General features: G+C 36.5%; 1 protein-coding gene across 4 annotated transcripts in view; it reads left to right on the top strand.

Moving 5' to 3' along the window:
- The window catches only part of ZNF385B (zinc finger protein 385B), a 156,856-nt gene that overhangs the window by 108,715 nt on the left and 24,105 nt on the right, over positions 1-24,036 (top strand). For all 4 annotated transcript variants that reach the window (XM_041403370.1, XM_041403369.1, XM_041403373.1 and 1 more), the window contains one exon: positions 11,168-11,278. In XM_041403370.1, coding sequence (XP_041259304.1) covers positions 11,168-11,278 — 111 coding nt within the window. The remainder of the gene's footprint in view (positions 1-11,167; positions 11,279-24,036) is intronic.

Here is a 24,036-nt window from a genome sequence, read left to right as displayed (position 1 = left end):
AGTCATCGTATTGTCATTTATTAAGGGAAAACAAAAAGTAATAGGTATTTTCTGAGATACAGGTGAGGAAAGCTGGAATTCAGGGACCACATAAGCCCAGATTCTGTGAGCACAGACCTCTGTTCTGTGGCTAGTTTTTGCCATCTCTTGTCCAAGTACCTGGCTACAGAAGCCCTTTACTCTCCATGTGACCATTTTCTCAATTTTTTGTAGTCCCTTTCTTTGTATGCTTAGGCATTTTTTACCAAACCAGGAATCCCTCTTTGTCTTTCTACTCCTTTGAGGCAAAGCAGCGGAGAACTCTTTCAGCTGTGGTAGGAGTTTTTGGAAAAATTCTTCTCAGCCTGTGGAAGCCCTGAAAAATGTTTATTGAAGGTGGTATATTTTTTCCCGCAAAATACCTGAATCTTTTCCTGAAACTTTCAAAAACCTCTGAGCTTGAAGAAAACACCTGATAAGATACACTGAGTTAGATATGGGGGAAAAGCTGCCAAAACCAGGGGGTTCTCAGTTGAATTTGACAGATTTTTCAGTTTCTGGTATTTTAACTGAAATTTTAACTAGCAGATTTTGCTAGTTCCTAATTACAAACCTAAGTTCTACAGGTTCTAAGCAAGATTCTAGAGCAGCTTTAGAGAAAAGTAATTCTCCATATGTCTGATGAAGTGGCTGCTTTTGCAGTATCCTGGCTGTACATGGTGAGCTTTCCTGCTGTGCCTTAGACCTTTGTCACATTCTTTGGTGTAAAACTGAGAATTGTTGCAATAATTATTAGTTAATATATTATAAAAATTTAGCTGAAATGTAATTCTTGTCATACTCGTTCCTTCAGAATGTGGGTGTACTTGTAGTCTTGTAATCTAAATACAGCCAATTTTATGATGATCTGAAGGTAATGGCGGTTTAAAGCTGCCCTGTGAAATTTTGATTTCCTTTGCATGCCTGCAAAACAGCAACACCCAGGTTTGGAACACTGACCAGCTCATTTCAAGTGCCAGAGCAAGGCTGATTTGAGTAGCTGTGCCTTTCTGACTGGTCTTCTCTATATTCAGTCTGTCCATTTTCACCATGAACTTCAGCTGCTTCCCCAGGTTACCACTAGGGAAAGAGCATCTCATTTCTTGCCTGTGTATTTGTTGGACAGGACAGGTTTGTACCTGCTCTGCTTCTCATTTACTTAAATTTAAAAAAAAATCCTCACCAAACATAAAGAAAAAACCCAAACCAACAGACTTTGATACTACATTGAGTTTCAGAGCAGGCTTAATTAGAGAAATCCTTTAAAGATTCATATCTAAATACAGTGATTTTAAATCAAAAGCATTTTGAAGTTTGCTTATGTTGTGTATGTTGCTGATAAAAAACCCAAAACAAAACCAAGAAAAACAAACCCAAATCAGAAATTTCATTATTAATTTTTAAGTGAAAAAGGCCTTATTTCTTATATATGGTGAAAAGCAGAAGACAGCTGTGAAAATAGTTAGGCAATTCTTGGTTCTGATTTGCTTCTCACTTATATTTAGCCATTTTATACCTTCATATTGAAGTCTCCATATACACATAAATTCTATCCTCTTATTAGGGGTTTTTTTTTCAGTATGTGAAAAGTAATGATATTAATTCATCTCAGAAGACTAGATTTCTTGTGTCTTTATTCTCTCCTGTTCACAGAATTAATCAAAAGCTTTGAGTTTGTCCTTAACCTCTCAGCATAGTTCAGAACTGTAGTGGAAATTCAAGTGTACCTAATGCAATATCATTAATCTTTGTGTTTTGGTGTTCTGGAGCAGCCTGGGAACAGGAAAACTCATCAAAACTTAGAGCAGACTTTTAAGTAGAAAAGGGTCACAGCTAAGGAGTATCTCAAAGATGAAAGGAAAAATCAGGAATCTTGTTTGCCCTATGTGCTATCTAAGCTCCTTTTCTGAGTACAAGCTCTTAGGCTTGAATCTCTTGGCAGGATTTTGCTGGAAGGTACTTTTTTGGGTTATTTTACCTATTTATATTATTTTTCTGCCAGTTGGTAATAGGTATTGTAACAAGAATAGTTTTGCTCTCAGAGTATGTTATTGGTTTGCTTTTCAGCAAGTCTCAAACTGCAGTATGTTTTTATTGTTTTGCTGGATCTGAAGGTACAGCAACATTTTTTTGTTTAGCTGAACACAGCTGAGTGCTCTGAAAAACAGCAGCTTTAATAATAAATAGCAGTTATGTAACACCTATCAGATGATTTTAACATGTTATTTAGACCTTTCAGCTTTTTTTAATGGGGTAGCAAATATTTCTATCCCCATTTTACAAATGAGTGATATAAGACTCAGATGAAATGACTCATGTACAGTTAAACCTATGAGCCAGCATAGCCACAGAGGGAAAGAAAACTGTCTTATTCCTTGAGCTTAACCATTGGATTTGGTCATTACTCTTTTTCTCAGGTTTGGTCTGTCATGGTCCCAGCAGTTCATTTTACAGATAAACAAAGTATTGCACAATGGTAGAGTAGCAATCTGGATGGATTAAAAAAGAAGCTGCCCAATACATAAAGCTAGTTCAGTTTCTTTTAACTTATTCTCCATTTGTTTGGTGGGGAATTCTCTTTTATCCTAAAATATTCTCAGCAGCTTTCTGTTTCTTTATTTCACCCATAAAAATCTCTCTTTTTGTCTGGAGCAGAAAATTCAACAATTTTTACCATAAAGGTTAAATCTATTTTTGGTGTTCTCGTAACAAACTCAATCCTTTAATGTATTTATATCCTTGCTTGAGAATAAGCCTTAGAAGAAAAAGAGACCAGATTTAGAATATTTTTTTGTGGTGTCTCATCAATTTTTTCTTTGGGTCAAGCACTTCTATAGGAATCAAATATTGCATTTTCATCATCTTTTAGAGAAAGATTTCTGAAACAGCAAACAGCAGTGGTATTTAATTCTCAGAAAATTCTGAAAATTTAAGACTAGGACTATCCTGATTATGAATTTTTAACCCAGGAATTGTTTTTAACATGCAATAAATATACAAGCATGAAGGGAAGGAAGGGCAGAGGAAATATTCACAGCGCTGAAAAAAATAATAGTAAGAAATAGTTTAAAAGTGTTTTCTCAGTTACCTTTTGACCTCTGTGCTTAATCATATCACATTACATGGAGAGAAGAGAGAGGAAGGAAGAGCTGAGAGTTTATTTATCTTTGTTTTTGATTTTTAACATCAGTTACTTGATTAGGCTTAGAGTAGTGCAAAGACAGAGGAGGCCAGAAAAGCAGAAGGTTAGAAAATCCTTGGGTTTGTTTCAGTTGTTCCTTTTGCTTATATTGGTCTAATCCATGATTTCAGAACGGGGTTAGGTGAAAGAAAATTCTGCTGAGGAGACTGGGATTCATCAGTCGCCTCCTGATCTTGGTCTGACAATGATTTGCAAATTCCTGTGTGCAAACCTTACTGAAAGCAGTGACTGCTTCAACACAAGATTCCCAGTGTGCTGCTGTTTTAGCCCTCTACGAGGCTGGGTCAGAAAACATCCTGAGAGAGAGAGAAGGATGTGTGATGGTGAAATTGCTGCTGCTAGCACACAGGAGGGATAAATGTGCATGTCAGCAAAGATTTAGGGCTCTGCTTCCCACATCGATGCTGAGGAAAGATGATGAATGCATTTCTTGTTAAAACAGAAGGGATGCGATTAGGTAGCTAAAGAGAAAGTATATTTGAGCATGGGTTCGGACTTTTGGTAACTGGGCTTCAGTGGAGTATTGAAAATCTGCAAAGGAGTTGGAGAAAAGCTAGCAAATGATCAAGGTTTTTATTTGAGCAGCTGAAGGAGTTTGGTTTATCAAAGAGAAGGTTAAGAGCTGGCATGATTGCAGTGCATGAGTGCCTGCACTATTCAGAAGGTATTTGAGGTTCGAGTGACCTTTAACAGAGAAGCACAACTAGATTGAGTGGCTTATAATAACTCAGCAAGTATTGCTTCCACAGTCATGTAAATTAACTTGTTTGGAAACTCTTAAATCAAGCTGTTTAGATGGGTTTTTTTCGTAAAATTTAGGCTCTGGTTGACCACAAATTGTTGGACTTTGTCATAGGAAGGGCTGAACCTTTTCAGTGAATGAAATTATGTCATAAATTTTTCAGGAAATCAGCTGTAATGGTTCCCTCTGGCCTAACCCAAATCTGTAAATCACTTCAGAAATCACTTTCTGTATTCTGTGTGATTGTGAATACAGGCACACAAAGAGAATCAGACTCTCTCTCATTTTTCCATGCAAACTTTAAAGGGGAACATGCAAGAGGATAGCGCACCCAGAGGCTCTGCGTTATACCGTAGGACTGGATATAAAAATGTAGGGAGGGAAATTTAGCTGCTAGGATCTGGAGATGGAAAATTGGTCTCTGAAGTCCAGGGACATAGCCCTGCAACTCTGTTAACAGAAATAATGTGGAATTTGCAAAAGCAAAGTTAGCTGAGCCTAAAAGGAGACTGAGGAAGCTGAGTTTATTATTATTTCTATACTTATTTTAAGATATAAAGGTTGTTTGCAGCTCTGTGTGTCCCTTTAGCTGTCTTATAGTAAAAATGAAGTAGACGTGTAAACACCAAAGGCATCTCTTTCCTTTTTTGTTTTCAGTACTCACTCTTAATTTAGCAACTGTTCATGGATAGCTGTAGTATCTGATGTTAACAAGTGAGTTACAGCAAGATTTTTGGGGCTTAAAATGCTTCCTACTGATTACGCTGACTAGTAGTAGTGTGTGCATGTCCCAGCTATCACAGCCACTGTTTTCCTCAGGGAAGTTGGAGCTTGCTGCCAAATTGAGGGGACAGACAAACAGAGAGATTTGTTGCATTCAGAGAGGATTTGCCTTCAGAGTACAATGTTGTTGTTACATTGTAGGACTCGTGTGTAAGGGAAGGGAGATGCTAGTCCCTGTGGTTGAATTCTTTCTTAGTGGATGCTTGTTTTACTGCACATGGGGAGACATCTACTCAGCAGTTTAAAAAGAAAAAGTAAAATCATGGACTTTCTGTAACCTGAGTATGGTTGGGTTCAATTTCCCTGAAATCCAGATTTCATGCTCTGTGCAAATGTGCTGTGTAAGTACACTGAGAGCCTCCTTAAAATAACAACAACAACAAAAAAAAAAGGTTCAAGCAGCCCTCAGCTAGACCACAGGACTGCAGTAAAAAATCCTCTATAATGTTATAAATTAATTATTCTGTTTGTTCAATGAAGTATTTTCACAAGTCTCCAAATCAGCTGCTGAGAATCTGAGTCACCCCTGGTTTGGTTACAGGCTATTTATGTCTGCCTGTTTTTTAAGAACCCCGAAAATGTTGTGGAGAGCATAGGGACAGAGGTGTAGGGGAGGTAGTGTTTAGAGAGCTGCAGGCTCACACTACAGAAATACATCTCTGGAGACACTCTGTGCTGCTCAAGGAGAGCTGATGCGCAGGGAATATTGATGGCTCTCCTGCAAGAAAAGAAAGTTGTTCACATCACAGAGTGATTTATGTTGGGAAAGACCCTGAAGATCATTGTATTCAGCCATTGATTCAGCACTGCCAAATTCACAAGTGAGCCATATGCCTCAGTGCCACATGTACACATCTAAATACCTCCAGGGATGGACACTCCACTATTTCCCTGGGCAATGTTGCAATGCTTGATAACCCTTTCAGTAATACTTTTCTCCTAATATCCAGTCTAAGCCTCCCTTGGTGCAACTTGGGGATATTTCCTCTTGTCCTGTCATTTGTTACCTGGGAAAAGATAGTGACGCTCCCCTTGCTACAACCTCCTTGCAGGTAGAGCTCCATCAGTAGAGCTGGCACAAGTGTTTCTGATGCAAAATAAACAATGAAATGTGTGACAGAATTGCAGTGATTTGAACACTAAATTATGCCTAGAATTAGTCAAATGAGAAATATGTTCCCTGTTGGAACAAAAGCAACACAAACGTGGAGAGAACAGATTTTTGCTGGTTTGTGTTGGCCAAGCATGCCAAGCATTACATCACAATGTTAATGTTTCTGATTTTAATGCTGGGCATTTTAAGTATGTGCTTTGCTGAGTATGTCTGTTCACTTCTGGCACTCTTTCAGTCATTGTAATATGTAGAGTTATGGTGGGGGCTGTCTGTATCTGGCAGAATTTATTATAAGCTTCAGTGTATGATCATTCTCCACAGTGGCAGTGTGCTTGGCTTTCATAACAACTGGAGCTCAGACACACAGGGAGCTGCAGAACTTAATTTAGATGTTGAACTGGTAATTTATATATGCCAGCAGTTGTTTTTTTTCTGGAGGGAAATACTGGATTATATTATCAGTTTGTTCCACATACAGTTTAAAACTTCTCTTTATCAGAATAAACCAACATAGTACGCTGAAGGCCACTCTCTGTGGTTTTCAGAAGCTTATTATACATGCTGGTTAAGTGATACTGAGTTACATCCCTTATCCCCAGTATCAATATTATGTTTACAAAAGCTTGTCTAACAGTTAACTCTATATTTGACCCAAGAGTTACATCATGATAAGAGGTAACAGGACATTTATTGCCAATCACAACTTTAAACCTTACTCAGGTTTAAGGTTATGCTTCTGTTACTTACCTCCCCTCAGGATCATTGCAGTTTATTTCTGAGGCTCACAAATTGGTATTTGTACAGTCTGCTGTATATAAAGAGATCTTTCAAAATAAACAGAACTTCAGTTTCACCAAGCAACTTCTCCCAACACTTTTTTTTTTCTTTCGTCTTCTTCCTGTGACTACTTCCATGTCTCTTTGTAGTCTGGTTCCTTTCCCAGGAGGCACCAGAAGAGTCTGTGGTACCATGATACACAGCAGGGCAGGGAGAGTTTCTGGTAGCAAGAATGGTAAGAGAATTCAAGGATGAATTGCTTGAATTGCTGATGATAAGGTGTAACAGGTCATCTAAAACTGGCTTGGTACCTGAGGACTAAAAGGTGGCAAATACGATGCAAGTTTTTAAAACCCATTCCATGGAGAATGGGGCTTTTTACCAGGCAAATGAATAGGTACCTCAATAAGAGCAGTATAGTAGAATACCTCATCCTGTAAACTGCCTGTAAAGTGTCAACATAATGCCTTTGTAAAGATAAATCCTTATTTACAAGGCTGTTCATAAGGGTCAACAAACATGTGAATAAGGATGTTTAAATCTACATAGTCTGAATTACCAACAAGGTCTTTCACAAAACCCCTTGGCAAAAATTTTTTAAGAAAACTAATTTGGCATAAGAAGACTCTTGCATGACAAAATGATGCTTGGGAGGTAAGGAAATTTGAGCTGAGGAAATTTGCTATTGGCAAAGTTCTCCAAGGTAGTGATGACTAAGAAGGACAACAAAAATTGTGAAAAACCTTGATGAGACTGACAAGCCAGACAATAGTGGTTGGTAAAGTTACATCTAGATATTCTGAAGTGAGGCACATGGAAGTAAAGATTCACAAAACTTGACATAGAAAGTAGTGTGCTAGGAATTGGCCATGAAGTTTGGGAGTGAGAGCTCAGGTTTATACTAGTGGTTCCTTGAAAACATCATTTCATAGTTCAGTACTGATCTACCCAGAGTATTTTATATGGTTCCTGTCCATATCTTCAATATATTTAATTGAATTAGTTTATTTTTTTGGTAGAATAGATGTGGGCAACAAGAATGTAAAAAGGAATTGAATGATTTCCATATGAATGACTGAATAGCACAAAAATCACTCGGGATGTGGTACAGGTCTTATAAAATTGAATTTTAGGAAAGTATATTTAAACAAAAATAATTTCTTGGCACTGAGGACTGTAGGCATTGGAAGTGCATGCAAAGAGTACATCAGTTTCAGGGGTAACTATCCAAGAGAAAGTCAGTGGAATTTATCAAATACACAGAAAACACCCTAGTGGAAAATTTTTCATGGGAAAATATGAAAAAAACAGTAGAAAATATAAAGTCTGTGCTGCCCCTGTTCTGTCCTGTCTGTTGCTACACTTGTATTTTCTAGGTGCCTTTAAAGTTCTTGCTGCACATCTCAGTAGTTATAGAGTATTTCTGTCTGAATTCTCTTAGTCCTTGCTTGCTTTGATAGTTTGGGTGGTTTTAATGAGACTCATTGCAAAAGAGATGTTATCTTCAACTTTCTTGGAAACACATTTTTAAATTTAACTTTTTATTAAACCAATTAAAAGAGGAGATCAATACTAACAGGTTGTTAAACCTAATTATGTCTACCAGAGCACTATGAATTGCTTTGTTAAATTCCCCTGTAGCATAAACAGCATAGTGCAGATTTTTATTTGCATTTGTGGTAGCTGTTAGCTTCTGTTATTATTTTGTTTTATAGATCTGGTTCTTAAATACTGGTGCTTCCCACTGGGCAAACTATGCTGTGTCATTTCCTAATAAATACCTCAACAAATAATTCTCTCCCTCTTCCCTGCTCCCTCCCTCCCTGCAGTGAAGAGACTAATTTTGTGTAGGGATAAGATCAGTTTGCCCTGCAGCATTAATCTTCTAACAGAGAGATACTATTTTATTTTTCCAGTGTGCTGTAATCCACCCCAGTTTCTGATATATTTGCAGTGTATTAATTGTTAATGTTGCACGTCTTGAATTCTAATCATGGCCAGCCTGCACGCCGGGCTCTGGTTAGGGAGGGATCATTGCCCGCTCCCCTGGGGATCACAAGTGGTACTTTCTGGAGGCAGCATGAGCTGTATTCTTTTCGTGGGTTTTTGTTCTTGTGCTGCTGCATCTGTTTGAAGCTGGGACGTTGTGCACAGTCTGCCTTGTGGTTGTGAAGTGCCTTCGCTGTGGATTGTTACGTGGAGTGCACAGAGGAGTCACTGATCACTGCTTCTTCCCTTTGTATTTTGTTTTAAACGGGACTGCAGACACTTGTGGGTATTTTTGCTATTTCTTTTCACCGATCTCAGACACTCCAAATGGTTGAGGTACTTTCGAACATTACTCTTTTCTTCTAGATTAACTGATTAACACTTAGTATTTAAGTTGAAGTGTAAAACATATCTTCCATTTAAGAAAAACCCAGCCAACTCTTCCCTAATAATACAGCAATATTTTAACATGTATAATAAATATAGTAGTATGTATTGATTGTCATATCTATTATAAAGTGGATGCTCAAAAACTTTTAATCTGCATGTATAATTTTGATATACTATGTAAGGCGATGCCATAAATGGTGCAAGTCAGAAGATGGGGTTTTTTTGTTGTGTTTTAAGCTTTTAGACTTTGAATTCTCACTGTGTCCTAGAAATAGAAGAAACAGGTAACAAGGGCATTTATTTCAGTTTTTGGGTTTTTTTTTGTCACAATTCATTGTAATAACAATGCATCATTAAATAATTTAGTAGATCATTCCAGATGAAGTGGTTTTACTTTTGTATTGTCACCTGGTACCCCTGTGGCAATGAAATACAGTATGTAGTGACAGAAGATAAATATTAAATTACCTCTCTGGAAAATTTGTCACTAATGCCATTTACAAAATCATGCAGTTGGTTTAAAATGAATGCAGCAATAAACATATGTAATCACTGTCCAAAAAAAAAAAGTGTTTAGTGTTAGGTAATTGAGGAATATCTTCTTACAATGCAGTAATGTTTTTCTTGAATTTGTTTTTTTGTGGGTGTACATATATGTGCAGAAAATTGTCAGTAGTGTAGGCTTCTCTGGAAGCTTAAAATTTGTACTAAGGGAAAATTAGTCTTTATCTTCATGTTTAAAAAGTCTAGAAGCAGGTAATTTCCTGTTCTAATTCTTCAGTGGATCAGTTACTTCAGCTGTTCTCGCATCCTTTTGCAAGTCAGCTTAGTACCAAGTGTGTCTTGTGTATCACCTGGGATTAAACAGCAGGTTTGGTTTCTTCTAATAGTACTGTAAAGGAAAAAAAATAACACTGTGGTTGCAAAGCAAGCTTCAGAAAACTCCAACTTAATAAAAATCAAATTATTTTCTTCTGAACTGGTTTAAAAACAAAATGGGGAAATAAGCACTTATCTTTTGTTGTAAACTTCCATTTTTTTTCTCCTCTTCAGAATCCGTTGTTTATCTTAGATAAGGATGAGGGACCACACATACACGGATGCTCATAGGATCATTTGGGTTGAAAGGGGTCTCAGATGTCATCTGGTTCAACATCATGCTGAGAGCAGAATCAGTTGTGAGACCAGACCAGATATTCTGCTTTTCCTTTAATTAGAAAATTTGGTTTGAGTATTTTTGCTTCAGGAAATGAATTTTAATATGTATTCATGTCACATCAGGAAGAATGACATGTTAGGACTTAGGCCTTGATACAGTGGCAGTTCTGAACTCTGTTTTCTGAACACCCTATGTCATTGCCCAGAGCGCTCTGTGGTCCTGAGCATATTCATGACCAACAGCAGTCCTGGTATTTAGCAAAGATGTAATCAGTTCTGAGTTCCTGAAAAGGTTCAGTCAAATTTAGGGGTAATACATTCAGATTTTTCCCTTATGTCACGTTTCTTACAGTGTTAAAATGTTTTCTGAAGCATGCTAACTTTCCTGGTGTAACACTGCCTTCATGTTCCTCCGAACTTCAGCCTTCCCATGGGCTCTGTCACTGACCAGTTCTGCATGGAAATGCTTGGGGATTGCAGCCTCTTTTCCCAACAAGTGCTATTTGTAGCAGAGCCTCCTTTCACAAAGAGATCTCCAGGAGAGAGTATTTTTCAAATAAGTGCTAATATTTATCACTCAAAGGAAAGCATGTAGAAATAAATGACAGTGACTTGTCAGGGTGCAGAAGTGGCTTCTGTACTGTGTCTGTTGGGGCAGTGGTTGATAGGGGAGGGCTTTCATTTGCAATTCAGGTGTTGTAGGGGGGCCCTGCACCCCAGAACATTTGCAGGGTTGGAGAAAGAACTGTTTAGTAACCTGGGGATGACAGCAACAATGAAGCTGCCTTTTCCTCATCAGCTTTGGCATGCTACCAATTCCCTAACCTATGTTAAATCTAATTATTGTGAGGGCTGGAATCTTATTTCTCCTGTTTATCTCAAAAAAAAATAAAAGAGCCTTTTGCTGGAAGTGTTTGTTTTGGTTTTCTAAATTTTTCTTCTGTACTGTTTATTACCCTGAAAAGTTGTAAATTGGTTATTGTTTGTTCTCCAGATGGATCCTGTGCAAAAAGCAGTCATAAACCATACATTTGGAGTGTCCATTCCCCCAAAGAAGAAGCAAGTCATTTCCTGTAATGTCTGCCAGCTTCGTTTTAACTCTGATGTGAGTATTGCCAATTTTCTTCCTTATTTTTTTGTTTAATTTGGTGCATTAGATATAATTAATCTAAATCTCTTTTTCCCAAATAACTCATTCCAGTTCTACCTGCATTCTGCTCAGCCTGGTGGGGTTTTTTGTCCCTTCAGTGGCAGAAATCCATACAGCATGAACTCTTAATTTTCTTGGATAGCTCTGGCATGATATCCAATGCCATGTCCATAGGTGATATCCCATTTGATGGTATAATAACCTTCAACAAGTATTGCGAAAAGAAATGTTTGCCTGAGGTTTTTTTCCTTAAAAAAAAGAAGGTGAAGCAGAAAAGCTTCCCAGTGAGTTCTCCAGGTCATATTTGATTTTCTTCCAGAAGAAATAGCTTTTCCTTGTTGGTATGTCCTTGCTGATATGTCTTTCCATTTCTGAATGAAGTCACTCTTCCAAAAACTTTCATTTATAATAAATATAAACATTTAGTTCTAGCTGTCATTTTGAGTATGAGAAATTCAAAGAAACTGTTTCCTGGAGGTTAATTAAAAAAAAAATCATTACAAAAGAGTACACTGGTGTTTTTAAAACATATAACCATTTAATGTTTCATCCTAAGTCACTTGAAAATTAAAGAAATTCAAGGAAACTCTAACTAATAAGATTATAACCTTTGACAGTTAAGGAGTATGTATTTGTTCTAGGAGACTCTTACTAATGTCATTGAGTTAATAAAAATAAAAATTCTTAGATTTTTCTTTTAGTCTTTATTAACTCAATGAATAAATCCTGAAGTGATGTGTTAATATTACATATTTGTCTGCCATAATTTTGGTCTCAGAAACAGTTTGCAGGCACCTCCTCCAAAGCCTTTGGGGTGTTTTATGCTCCTAGACGTTTGCAGTAAAGCACCCATACCCATTACCCTGGTTTTCTCTGCCTCTAACATTGCACTTTGAAAAGCGTCTTGTGAAGTGTTTTCCCCAGTTTGCCTTTCTTGTCTAGGCTGGTGAGGATTTTGAAGCAGTGCTATCTCAGCTTCAAATTGATTTCTAAATCTGTCATCGTTTAGACAAGCTTATTAAACTTCCTTTGAAGTGGCAATATCTGCTTAGTTAAATGATCTCAGAAGTCATTATTTTATATTTAGTTTGCTTGTCTTTCTACTTTAAGGTTGAGATTTAAGGGGGAAAAAAATCTTTTCTGCTCTGACATTTGGTCCAGGTATGTCCTTTTACTGATTAAATCAAGGAAACAATAATATTTTTTAAAATTTTCTTTGGCTTCTTGGATCTTGCTTCTGAGGTGGATCCATCACCAGTGACATGGCTCAGGCTGCCCTCACTCTTGCCTTTCCCCCTGAGGTCAGGATCCCCCTGATGATGGGACCTGTCCCGAGAGGGGTCACTCACTTTGTCCGTGCTGACATTCAGGTGGACAAACAGCACTTCAGGCAGATAAACTGAATCACAACTGAGTGGCTTGAAACAAACAAAAAAAGAGCTGATATGTTATATCACTTTGTACTTCTGTCAACCAAGCAATTTTTCCTGTCTAGACTTACAAAGTAGAACTAAAAGTGCATATAATATTCTGCTTTAAATAGTGGCATCATAAAAGTATAGCAAATTATAGCCACACTTCTTCTGGGCCAGCTGTATTCAATAGGGTGGTGTGATCTTTCTTCCTAAATTTGATAAATATATTCAGTTGTAGTTACTAGAAAATACCATAATCCTTTTGAAATGAATGGTTGTAAGAAAGGATGAAGCACTGTGGCTGTGGTACTTGACATGCTGAAATGCAGCACCTTACTTTCTGCAGCAGTTTAATTTACCAGGACATCCACAAAAAACACAGAAATTTGATTTTGGAAAGTGCTAAGTTTATAGCAGTGTTTTGAATACCAGAAGATACTTAAATATAAATCTAATTTCACGATTGTTTCATAACCTCAACGTCCAGGAATATTTGGAGAATGAGTCTTCATAATGTAATCTATTTCAAAAGCTTTCTACCCTTTCATTGCATTATTTAGCTTCTCCTGAGAAATAAGATGCTAAATTTTTCTTCAGGTTCAGTCATTTAATCTGAGGAATTATTTATATAAGCATCTTTTTTTCTGAGAGTGAGATCCAATTTTATTTGGATGTTATTCTCACCTATCCAAATACCCCAAAATCCCCCAAAAACCCCCCCAAAAAAACCCCCCCCCCCCCCCCCCCACAATAACCTGCATTGTTATTGTTTCACTGAGGTAATGGTAGTGGGGTAATAACCAAGTTCTGCATACTCACAGTTAATTTTTCTTAGCTTATTGAAACTCCTGCACAGAAATGAAAATCTGGACTCTGCATGTATTTTTCTTTTTGGTCCCTTTTGACCAAAAATAATGTGAACTTATGCTCAGGACATGGAATAATCTTTACAATCTGTCCTTTGTTTGCTGACTGGGGAAGAAGGGAGTCATACAGGTGTGAATGCTGCAACTGCTGAATCTTTCAGGAAATCAGTTCCACCATGTGACATGCTTTTGAGTAGCATCAAACTCTGTTAATCTGCATTAAAACATCAGTGTATCACATTGCAGAATGAGATTTGTAGCACAGTCACTCCACACTTACAGTTTCTTCTGGCTTTACAAGGCTGACGTACTTCTTGTTGTTCCATTCCTTTGAACTTTCTCTGACCTAAATTATGCAATTAAATGAAATTAAAATGGCAAAACTAAACTATTAAGTGTCTTTTTTTAATTTTTATTCTCCTAAATGAATTTCATTTGCATGGTGATTGAGGATGCTGACCTCATTCTGGGGATGTTTTATCAATTGCACAAGAAACACACAGACAGTGGATATTCATCTGTGAGAAGAAAATTGGTTTCCTTGCCTGCAATCTTTTCCTTGAACTGTGGACACTCACTGGTCTGAATCAATACACACAAAAAAAAAAAAAATCAGACTAGTCAATCTGTAGTTGTCAAACCTCCCACTAAATTAATCCAGTGAATTGCAAAGGTTTTGAGTTTCTTTTGCTTATGTGTCTGAATGTTTAGCTTTGGTGAGAGTGTTCTGGCACACATTCAGAGGCAGAGATCTGCAGCTGCCTGCAGGAAAAGAAAGATCAGAGATGGGAGGAAATTTTAAAATTTAAATATTTAAAAATAGGTTGTCTTGAGTGTGGGATTGTACATGTTGAAGTGATGATTTTATTTTCAAAAGTAAAGCTTGTAGAATGACTTTTTTTCTGCCATATAATTTTCACAGTATTTTCTAACTGAACTCTTCAGGATCACCCAGTCTTCGATTTTTAAAAGTACAGCGTGGAGAAGACCTCTGTGTACAAATTCTTAATTTTATCTAGTCTTAAGTTGATATGTCTGTCCTCTTCCAAAAAAATAAATGATAGTATTTGACTCATACTTACAGACATTCACCATCATACTCTGCCTGTCCTTTTTTAATATTTTCAGCTACATTTTGGTCAAAGTGGAGGTTGTGTATTTCTGCTAATAAATTCTGCTACAGGTAGTTTGGACATTCCTTCCAATCTCTGTCAGCTCCAGGAGAAACTGTAGTAAAGAAGAGATGATCCAAAGTCTCACAAAACAGAAAAAACAAAACGTCATCTCTGAAGTAACAGCAAACTAAAGTTGTCTTAATAGCCTGAACTTTGAAGTCCTTCAGGAGAATTATATCTGTAAAAGTAGCATCAACATTACAACAAAGATAGCTGGGGTTGCCTTCAACAGCATTTTTTTGCATGATCTGCTTAAGACACTCTAGCTGCATCTCAGAGGGGGATTAGGTGCCTAAATCTAAGTGTCTTGGAGTATCTGAGGGGCCTGGGACATACACAACAGGCTGAGTAACTGACAGAGGACACCCGAGGACATGCCAGATCATATGGGATGCCTGCCTCTAGAGCTGAACGCCCACTCATTCAGTTTGCCTTCTGGTTTACTTCTCCTTCTTAGGCTTTTAATATTCTTTCTTTTATTTTGAAGAGAGCAGAGAGAGAAGCAGGATGCAGTGAGGAGAAAAGGCATAAAAGTATAGGAATAGAGGAAGTGAAATGAGCAAAAAATGTGAGGAGGGAATAGAGAAAAGGTCTCTTTCCTAAACTTGTTTAGGAGGTGGTAGATACCAGGAGTCAAGTACAGTTGAAGAAATCTCATTAGTTTAGAAATCTCATTTTAGGAAGGATAGTGTTATGAGGAGTGATATTAATGAGATTGATGAAACCATTGTATTGTATTGTCCATGAGATACTTTTTCTAGTCTGCATAAACTTCATTCTGTTACACAGAGGAACATGCTCTTTTTGGAAATAGTTAAAATAAAAAAAAGAAAACAAGCAATATTATCCATTAACTGTTGCAATTGGGTGTGCTTCAGTGTTTTGGAATAAACACAGGTATTTCCATCTTTACATCAAATTAACTGTAAACACCATGTTACTTTTCAATTTCCTCATCGTGGTGATAGAGCATGTGCAGCAATGACTAATGTGTCAATGAGCTTCAAGCTATGGTCTTGTGTTATAATCCAGCTCAGAAAAAATGAGAAATACTTAGTTATATTTACTACCATGACAGACCAGGCAGTAGAAGAGGAAGAATCCTCTCCATGGAACAGATTGTGATTGTGAGTCAGATTTTACAGTATGTGTATTCCACCAAGAGGAAGCAAGATATGCTACAAAAGATCTAGCTTAACCTTTGAAGAAATACTTTTTTTTTTTTTCCTTTTAATAATTCTGGGATTAATTACATAGTAATTATGTAATTATGGTGATAATAATACTATGTACTACAGACATTCCAGCAAAACCAAAAATCATCTTGAGTGAGTGTCCTGGTTCTGCCCTGGACAGGGCTAATTTTTTGCAGTAGCTGGGAGAGGCATGGCCAGGGCCTGGAGACTGTTCTACACCACTTCCCATCCTTGCTTGGAGTAGACAAAAGGGGCTCCCTTTAAGAAGGGGTTCCTTCCACTCATGCAAATGTGGCAGATGGAGCAGTCCCCTATTATGTGTTGTTGGGAGCTTCTTTATCTTATACCTTTTGTTATTAATATTGTATCTCTTACTTCTCATCATCTTATCACTGTTCCATTAAATTGTTCTTGTCTCTACCTGGTATCTTTTCCTTTTGTGCCTCCATTTGGAGGGAGGAAGGGAAGCAACATATTATTTTAGCTGGAGTGATAAATTGGGGAATGCCATTCCTAAACCACAACAGTAAGTTTACTGAATCCATATGATACGAGTAAGCAAGAGGGCAACGGGGAAATGGCTCTTTTTTTATCCCATGTAGACTCCTCCTCTGTCTACCCCTTGCTCATTCTTTCTCATCCCTTCTGGCAGATGACTCTGTAGCATTTTCAACTGGTTTGTGGCAATAAGTCTTCAGCAGCTGTAGAGCTTTGGCCCCAAGGTGTCTATTCTGTTATGGCATCTGACGCTGTAGCTTGGAGCCATAAAGGAAAAGTGAGTTGTAGTTGGAAGGATATTTGTTTGGTTTCTGCAGAATTGCTCTTTTCTCCTTATCTTAATCATTACCTTGTGCTCAAGTAGTTTCTCTGCTCTTCTCCCTCATTATTTTTATTTTATTGTTTAGTCTTGAGGTTGTTAGGATTGTTTAGCCTGGAGAAAAGGAGGCTCAGGGGTCACTTTCTATGCCTACCTGAAAGAAGGGTGGAACAAGGTGGGTGTTAGTTCCTTCTCCAGGAAGCAAGTGATAGGATGAGAAAAACTGCTTCAAGTTGGTCCAGGGAAGGCTTGGACTGGATATTAGGAGAAATTTCTTCACCAAAAGGAAGTTGTCGAACATTGGAACAGACTATCCAGGGAAGTGGTGGAGTCACCATCCCATGGAGTGTGTGGGATGCGTAGGGACATGTTTTAGTGGTGAACATGGCAGTGCTGTGATAACATTTGAACTTGCTCTCAAAAGCCCTTTCCAACCCAAAGGATTCTGTGATAATCCCAGAGAGTTTTAGGAGTATAGGCACTATACAATAATGCCAGTACTAATCAAATCCCTTTTTCCAACAATCAGGATTCTCTATATCCAAACTTGGAAATGCATGATGCCGGGCAGTCCACGTGTCATTGTTCTGATTTTTGTTTGGTGGTGTCTTTTTTGTAAACAGATTTTGTCATCTGTTGATGATACCTAGAATAAGTGAAAATGTCTGCTTCCCTCTGCACACTTTTTTTCTTATAGAAATGTCTTTGGCTGTGGTACAGCTTGGTGGGCACTGTCTTGTTCAGAGGGTATGATTGGATTGAAAATAAACTTGAGTTTGCACAGTGTGTTGCTGTGTGGGTAATGACTGCAAGTCAGCCCTGATTTTTGGTGTCACCTCAAAAATCAAGAGATGACTCAAAAATCAGGAGCAAACACCTTGAGGCAAATCAGAAAAGCAGATGTAACACTTTGGCATTAAGAGACAATGAAGGTCATCTTGTTGAATGCGTTTAAAGCTAATAAAGGTGATGTGATGATAGTGTTTCTTTCTAAAAAGCCAGAAGGCAATTTTTTTAAGTTTCGGCAAGTATTAGCAAAAGTTGACTTTGCAGATTTAAATAAATCATTCATGCTGTCAAAAGGATAATAAACAAAATAATCAATAGCATCACATAAAAATGTACAGAACTGTCATTGTCATCTGTCAAACATTTTACATTTTTCTTATTTATAAGACTATATTGATTCTTTGGGTATGGAGGGTAGTGAAGCAGATAGGAGGTAATTAAAAGCATAAATCTCAGGAACTTTTGTAGGTAATTTTCTGTTTTGTAGACAGAACTGACAAAATGATGAAAGTTGTTAGCTCCAACAAGACAGAAATACTGCATGATTACAGGGTACAGGGTTATAACATGATGGAAGTTCTGTTCAAATAACAGCTATTTAATGGAGCTTTTAACTAAGTTTGCTAAGGTATTTTAAATAGGAGTTGACTTCTTATGACATGGCTGATATTCACAGCTCCTTGGTTTTTCTATGTTCTTTTCAATAATAATCTGCCTTACTATTTTGAGCAATTAGGTTTTAGAAATCTGTAAGGTTGGAATTGAAAACTAATGCATAGCTTTGATGTAAAAAATGCATGAACATGCCAGGTTTGCAGATTTCTTCAATTACATCTATTAATAATAACAAATGAGATAAAAATATATTTTTGAACACTACTTCCTAATTTATCATGCAATTTTATTAGAGTTATGATTCTAGTTTAAATTCTTCATAATTTATATACTCAAATAAATGTGTGTACTCTTACAGAATGGTTCTAACCATTAGATACTAAGTGATCAAACATTTTGTAGACATCTCGCTATTAAGAGAGCTTTCTAGTTTAGGATCTGCTGTGAATTGAAATAACAGTATATTACAAACATAAATACCTCTCTGCTCCTGTTTTGCACAGTTAGTTTCCTTCACTACCAGGACCACTGCCATTGTAATCAACTTGATGTATAAAAGTGGGCAGGAACACAGGTGTTGAGAGGTTCTTCTACATTATAAACTATGACTATATTTAGGACATATTTAGTTTTTTTAGCTTGAATTTATGCAAAAAATTTTTGTGCCATGTAGGAAAAAATTCATCTTTTTAAGTACTCTATGACAGAATGGAATTCTAGATTATCACATATCTATTCAGTCTTTCAGTTGTTTCCTTTTCCATGGTTGAACTGTTACTGGCAGAGGCATTTGTGATATATTCAACAAAATATTTTTCATTAGAGATTACCAATTGTATTGACACCAAATGAACACAGGATTTGAGACAGAATCATTGAGGGTGGAAAAGACCTCTCAGATAATCAAGTCCAGCCGCCACCATGTTCACCACTAAACCATATCCCCAAGTGCCACATCCAGGTGGTTTTTGAACAGCAGCTCAAGGCATGAACCTTCATTTCCCACATGGATTCTTCAGTCTCCCTTTATTTCTGCATTTCTCCTTCTTTCTGTCCATGTAGAATCTACATCTATTTAATTGTATGTGTTAATTGCCAGACTGGAGGATGTGGTACCAGATTCAAGCATTCAGCTGAAGTGTTGATCGTACAATTGTCTTATTTTCATGAAGACCCAATGAAGGGCTACTTCAGCTGCCCTTGAATAAACCTTTAAAAAATCCTCGTCTCACACACATATGCACTGAACCTTTAGACTTACTGAAGCCTTTTATCAGGTTAATGTTTCTCTTTGTAGCAATAAATTCAGTTAATTAGCCATTCACATCTCAAGTAGATTCTAAAACTCAGTCACTTGTGAACTGTCAAAATGAATCATGTGGATTTCAAATACACTGTCAGTCATTGCTCCTGATGGGGAATATTCTGTTATCTTCTGTACTACAGTCTTGCCTGTAGTTCAGAGTTTTCTTAAAGGTAGTACTGCTATCAATGAATCTATATGATCTACTTGTTTCCTGGTTATCTAGATTTTTTCAATATATGCAGATTTAGAAACATTTTTAACTTTCTACAAAGCAAAGCTACTGAGGTTGTTTTAAGCACTACGATATACTGATGTCATTCACATTTATTTTCAAAAGCCTGTTTATACATAGAAGATAATTTAAATTGTTGATGTTTTATTAAATGCAGTCTAGTATATAAGGCTATTGTATGTAGTCATACAGTTTAACATCCTGCTTGGATTTCAAACCTAATAATTTATAGTTGCAAGGAGCAATTTTAAATAAAATATTGCATTTGTATCATTTTTAAGAGTAGAAAAAGCTATCCTTTCTTGCAGCTAAGTCATTAATCTTTATGACATAGAGGCTTTCTTAAAAATTGAAGCATTCATAAGGTTTGATTGGTTGGTTAGGGGTTTTAAATTGGTAATAAAAGATTGTGGCTAGAACTAAGGTGTATAAATTTTAAGGTGAATAAACTAGAAAATTTTTGGGGGAAATTACATAGTTGTCAATTATATTAAGTATTTGCAACTTAATTTGAAATACAGCTATTCACTAAGTCATGGTCTTACAAATATGTAGACATATTTTTTAGTGTCATAAAATATGCATCCCACTGATCAAGAAGTAATGCTAGACAAATGTATAAACACTTTTTTGGAATTAGGCCTGTCAGTACAAAAGGTATTTTTTATGTTCTGGTTCATAATGTCACATTTATGGCCGCTTAAAGCTCTTGTTCATTAAACCTTACTAGCTGGTACTTGATGACCTTCTGTGCTGTCTAATAAGTAGGCAGGTTCTTTTTTAACATGTTGCAATGTATGCATATCAAGCTAGTAGATCAGTCAGTTTTAGATTCAATTAAAAATTAAACTTTCCTTTCAGTTAAGGCGTTCTTTCTTAGAAATATTTTCTTATTCCACTTTCTCAAAAAGTGTCCTCCTAATCTATTATGCATTTAATTTCAAAATTGTAATAATGATAATTCAATGGTGAGGTTTAATACCAGCTATGTAAGCAATAGGTGTAACTAAATCTTTTTGAAATGAAAAATAAATATTTCAATAATATTGAATTGTGGCACAGATAAATTATTTTACTGTAGAATGAATTAATCTGTACAGTAAATGCAGCTGTATACACTGGGATCAAGTAGTTTGCAATTAAAATCATTACAGTACATGAGTATACAAAGATATTTTGAGGTAACAGATTTTCATTTTGTTTTTTTCTTGATTTTTTTATTTTTTAAATATTGTTTTGCTGACACAGAATTTGCACAAGTTAGTTGTACTTAATGATAATCAAAAATACCTCCAGTATCCATTTAAAATATTGTATCCGAAAGATATTTACTCTTAAGTTGACTTTATATTTTAGTGAGGGTTTATATTAAAATTGGTAAAGTAGCTTTCTTTTATGCACATGAATTTTCAACCCTGTGTGTACACAACTTCCTGTGGATTACCAGAGCAAATGAAAATAAATTTTCAGCTTCTTGCCTTAACTAAAAATGAAAATCGTATTCATCATGGCTTATTTCAAAGATAAATCTAGTATTTCAATTATATATAAAGCTCATAGCCTCTGCTCTAAGGCTGTATTATGTCAGGAGTAAGTTTTAAGTGAGACTTGGAACAAATATGTTTGCCTTTAATATATGGTGCTTTTGCAAATATTTTATATAATTAGAGTTATTAAGGATCAAGAAATTAATAATCACAATAATTGTATTAATAATAATCAGAACTTGAGTTCCAATTTCAGATTGCTTCAGCTGCCCTTTTTTCTTTTGCTTGCTTTGACTTCAGAAAACTCCAAAGGTTTATGTAACATGGTAATACAGCATTTCAGTTACCAAAAGGTGGCTGAATCAAATGATTTATCCCACAGTGCATAAAAAGCAAACTCTGAACATCAAGTGTATCTGAAAGGAGTAGAAAACAGTGCTTATGTGGTTAGGAAAGATTGCTTCAATACTTTAAGGAACTTCTAACTTCATGCTTGGAAAGAGTATCTGTGTTTCTGTTCACAGAACAGAGATGAGTTGAGAAAGTCTAAACATCAAAGTTTTAACAATATCCAGCCCCTGGAACTGAAACTTGACAAAGTCAATGTAGAAATAAATAACTGACAAAGTGAGGCACTGAAACAATTTTTAAAGGTAGATTTTTGTATCCCCTAACTACTTTAAAATCCAACCTGGAGAATCCCACCCGTCCCCAAAGGAATATGGTCTAGGTTGAATAGTACTGAAGAAGGATGGCATTTCCAAACCCTTGCTTAGATGGATCACAGCAATACTTTTTTGCCTTATAAGATACAGCTATGAATTTGATAGATTATAATAATTAGAAAGATGAAAAATTAGTCCATTCACAGTGTTTCCACGAAGCTTTGCTTGTTGTTATGGAAATATTAATTTTAATTCTGCCTGGGCTTGTTTGTTCTCAACAGGTCTCATGTACACTATATGAGGATTGAATGAAGGGAATCAAAAACTGTAGTAGGTTATTACTGATATTGCAGGCATTATTATTGCAAATATCAGCAGAAAGGCTTATTATCAAGAAATTGACTTACTAAGTCTTTCTCTTGAGTGCATTTATGTCTCTTATGTCATAGCTTTGGCCTCAGGCAGCATATGATCCTATCAAGAGCACACATATGCGCGGAGCATAGAGTTCAAATATTTAAAGGGACATCATCAACTTGAGGATGCTTGAGTGGACAATCTTGTACTTGCTATTATTAAAATTAAAAGTATTGGAATGGAAAGGGTATACATGCACCTCAATTTTTTGCTCCACATTTTGTACACTGCAATGTGTGAATAGTTTATTGAATTTTGTTGGTGGAAAACACCCCTTCTGGTGCATCATGTCACAGCTGCAAAGCTTAAGAGAAATGGAAAAAACCCAGCAAAGGTGGACAGAGACAGGATGGGACTCCTCTGCCTCATATGGCACATTGGCATAGCAGGGCAAAAACAGCACTATGCCCGCATTCAGAACTGGACAGATTCAACCAGAAGTTGACAAGTGTCCCTTTAAGTAGTGCACATAGTACTAGTGGTATAGCTGGTTAGTTGTTTCTTTATAATCCTTAAATTGTGTTTGTATGTGTGTTAATATTCCAAAGGTTTTAAGGTCAAGAAATATTTTAATAGCAATTGGTGAGTAAACTCTTTGCTGTTTTTATAATAAAGTTTTGAAAAGCCATCTCACTTTCAGAGGAATTCAAGATAAACTAATCTAGCAGCCTTTCTTGCTGAATGCTTGCTTACTAAAATCTCCTGTGAAAGGAAAGATGCACCCACAACAACATACACTGTCCTTCTGAAATGGAAAGCACTGTTTCATGGGCTGTAAAATCACTTAAGAAGTTCTGGTGTGTAAGAACTTCAATCCTCTATTTTAGCAACAATTCTTCATCAGTTCAATGGTGCCGGTTACCTGTGTGAGGACTCCAAGATGCTGTCTGTTCTCTTGCCCACTCCAGCTCTTTCTACTCTTCACTTCTACTCTACCATATGATAAAGCTGTTATTACATGCTGTCCTAAGGTGACTATATTGTAATGCCCATTTCTGCTGATCTTAAAACAATTTTCCTCATTATGGCAGCACTCTTTATGGAGCTCAAGCATCTTAGGTATTATAGTTGCTCTTTATGAAAAGCATGTGACTCGTTTCATGGCTCGCTTCATTTAACACAGCAAACTAAATAAAGTAGTAGATAATTGATTGGCAAGAGAGAATGAATGTGGTTTTGCATGAACACAGTGAAAGATTACTTGCACTGATGTTTTTATATGCCAGGTACCAAGATGTGCTTAGAAGAAGCATGCTTTCTCTGAGTGTTTTAATTTGAAGTAAACAACAATATTAACTTCTTTGGTTAATATGTAACCTTCAATAGAGGCACCTAGTGGTATGCCTGAAATGATGGTTTAAAATTGTGTTTAGAAATATTAATAATGCAAAGCTATTTCTGAATAGTACAATGTCATGAAAACACACTGGTTTGGATAGGACTTCTTTCTTGCCCATTATTTTGTAAATTAATTTATTAAGAAGTCAAGAAAAACACTTAAATTCATTAGCTGAAATTTCCAAGCTTTGGAGTTTGTATTAAGTATGTAGTTCCTTAGTTTTGCTTCTAACAAAGTGGCCTGATTTCTCAAGGCATCTGATTATATAGAGTCAGGAACAATGAAGGGGACTAAATATCACTGCAAAAAATGGGCAGGTGTTTGTGTCTAGCTTTAGCTGTGCTACTTCAAAAACACTGACCTAGTTTCTGAGGACAGTTTTAAGGCAAAAGTG

The sequence above is a fragment of the Onychostruthus taczanowskii genome, unplaced genomic scaffold, assembly GCF_017590055.1.
Source record: "Onychostruthus taczanowskii isolate IOZ18803 unplaced genomic scaffold, ASM1759005v1 scaffold20, whole genome shotgun sequence".
In the NCBI taxonomy this organism is placed as follows: domain Eukaryota; kingdom Metazoa; phylum Chordata; class Aves; order Passeriformes; family Passeridae; genus Onychostruthus; species Onychostruthus taczanowskii.
Note: the sequence above shows the minus strand (reverse complement) of the source record. Positions and strands in the feature narration are given on the sequence as shown.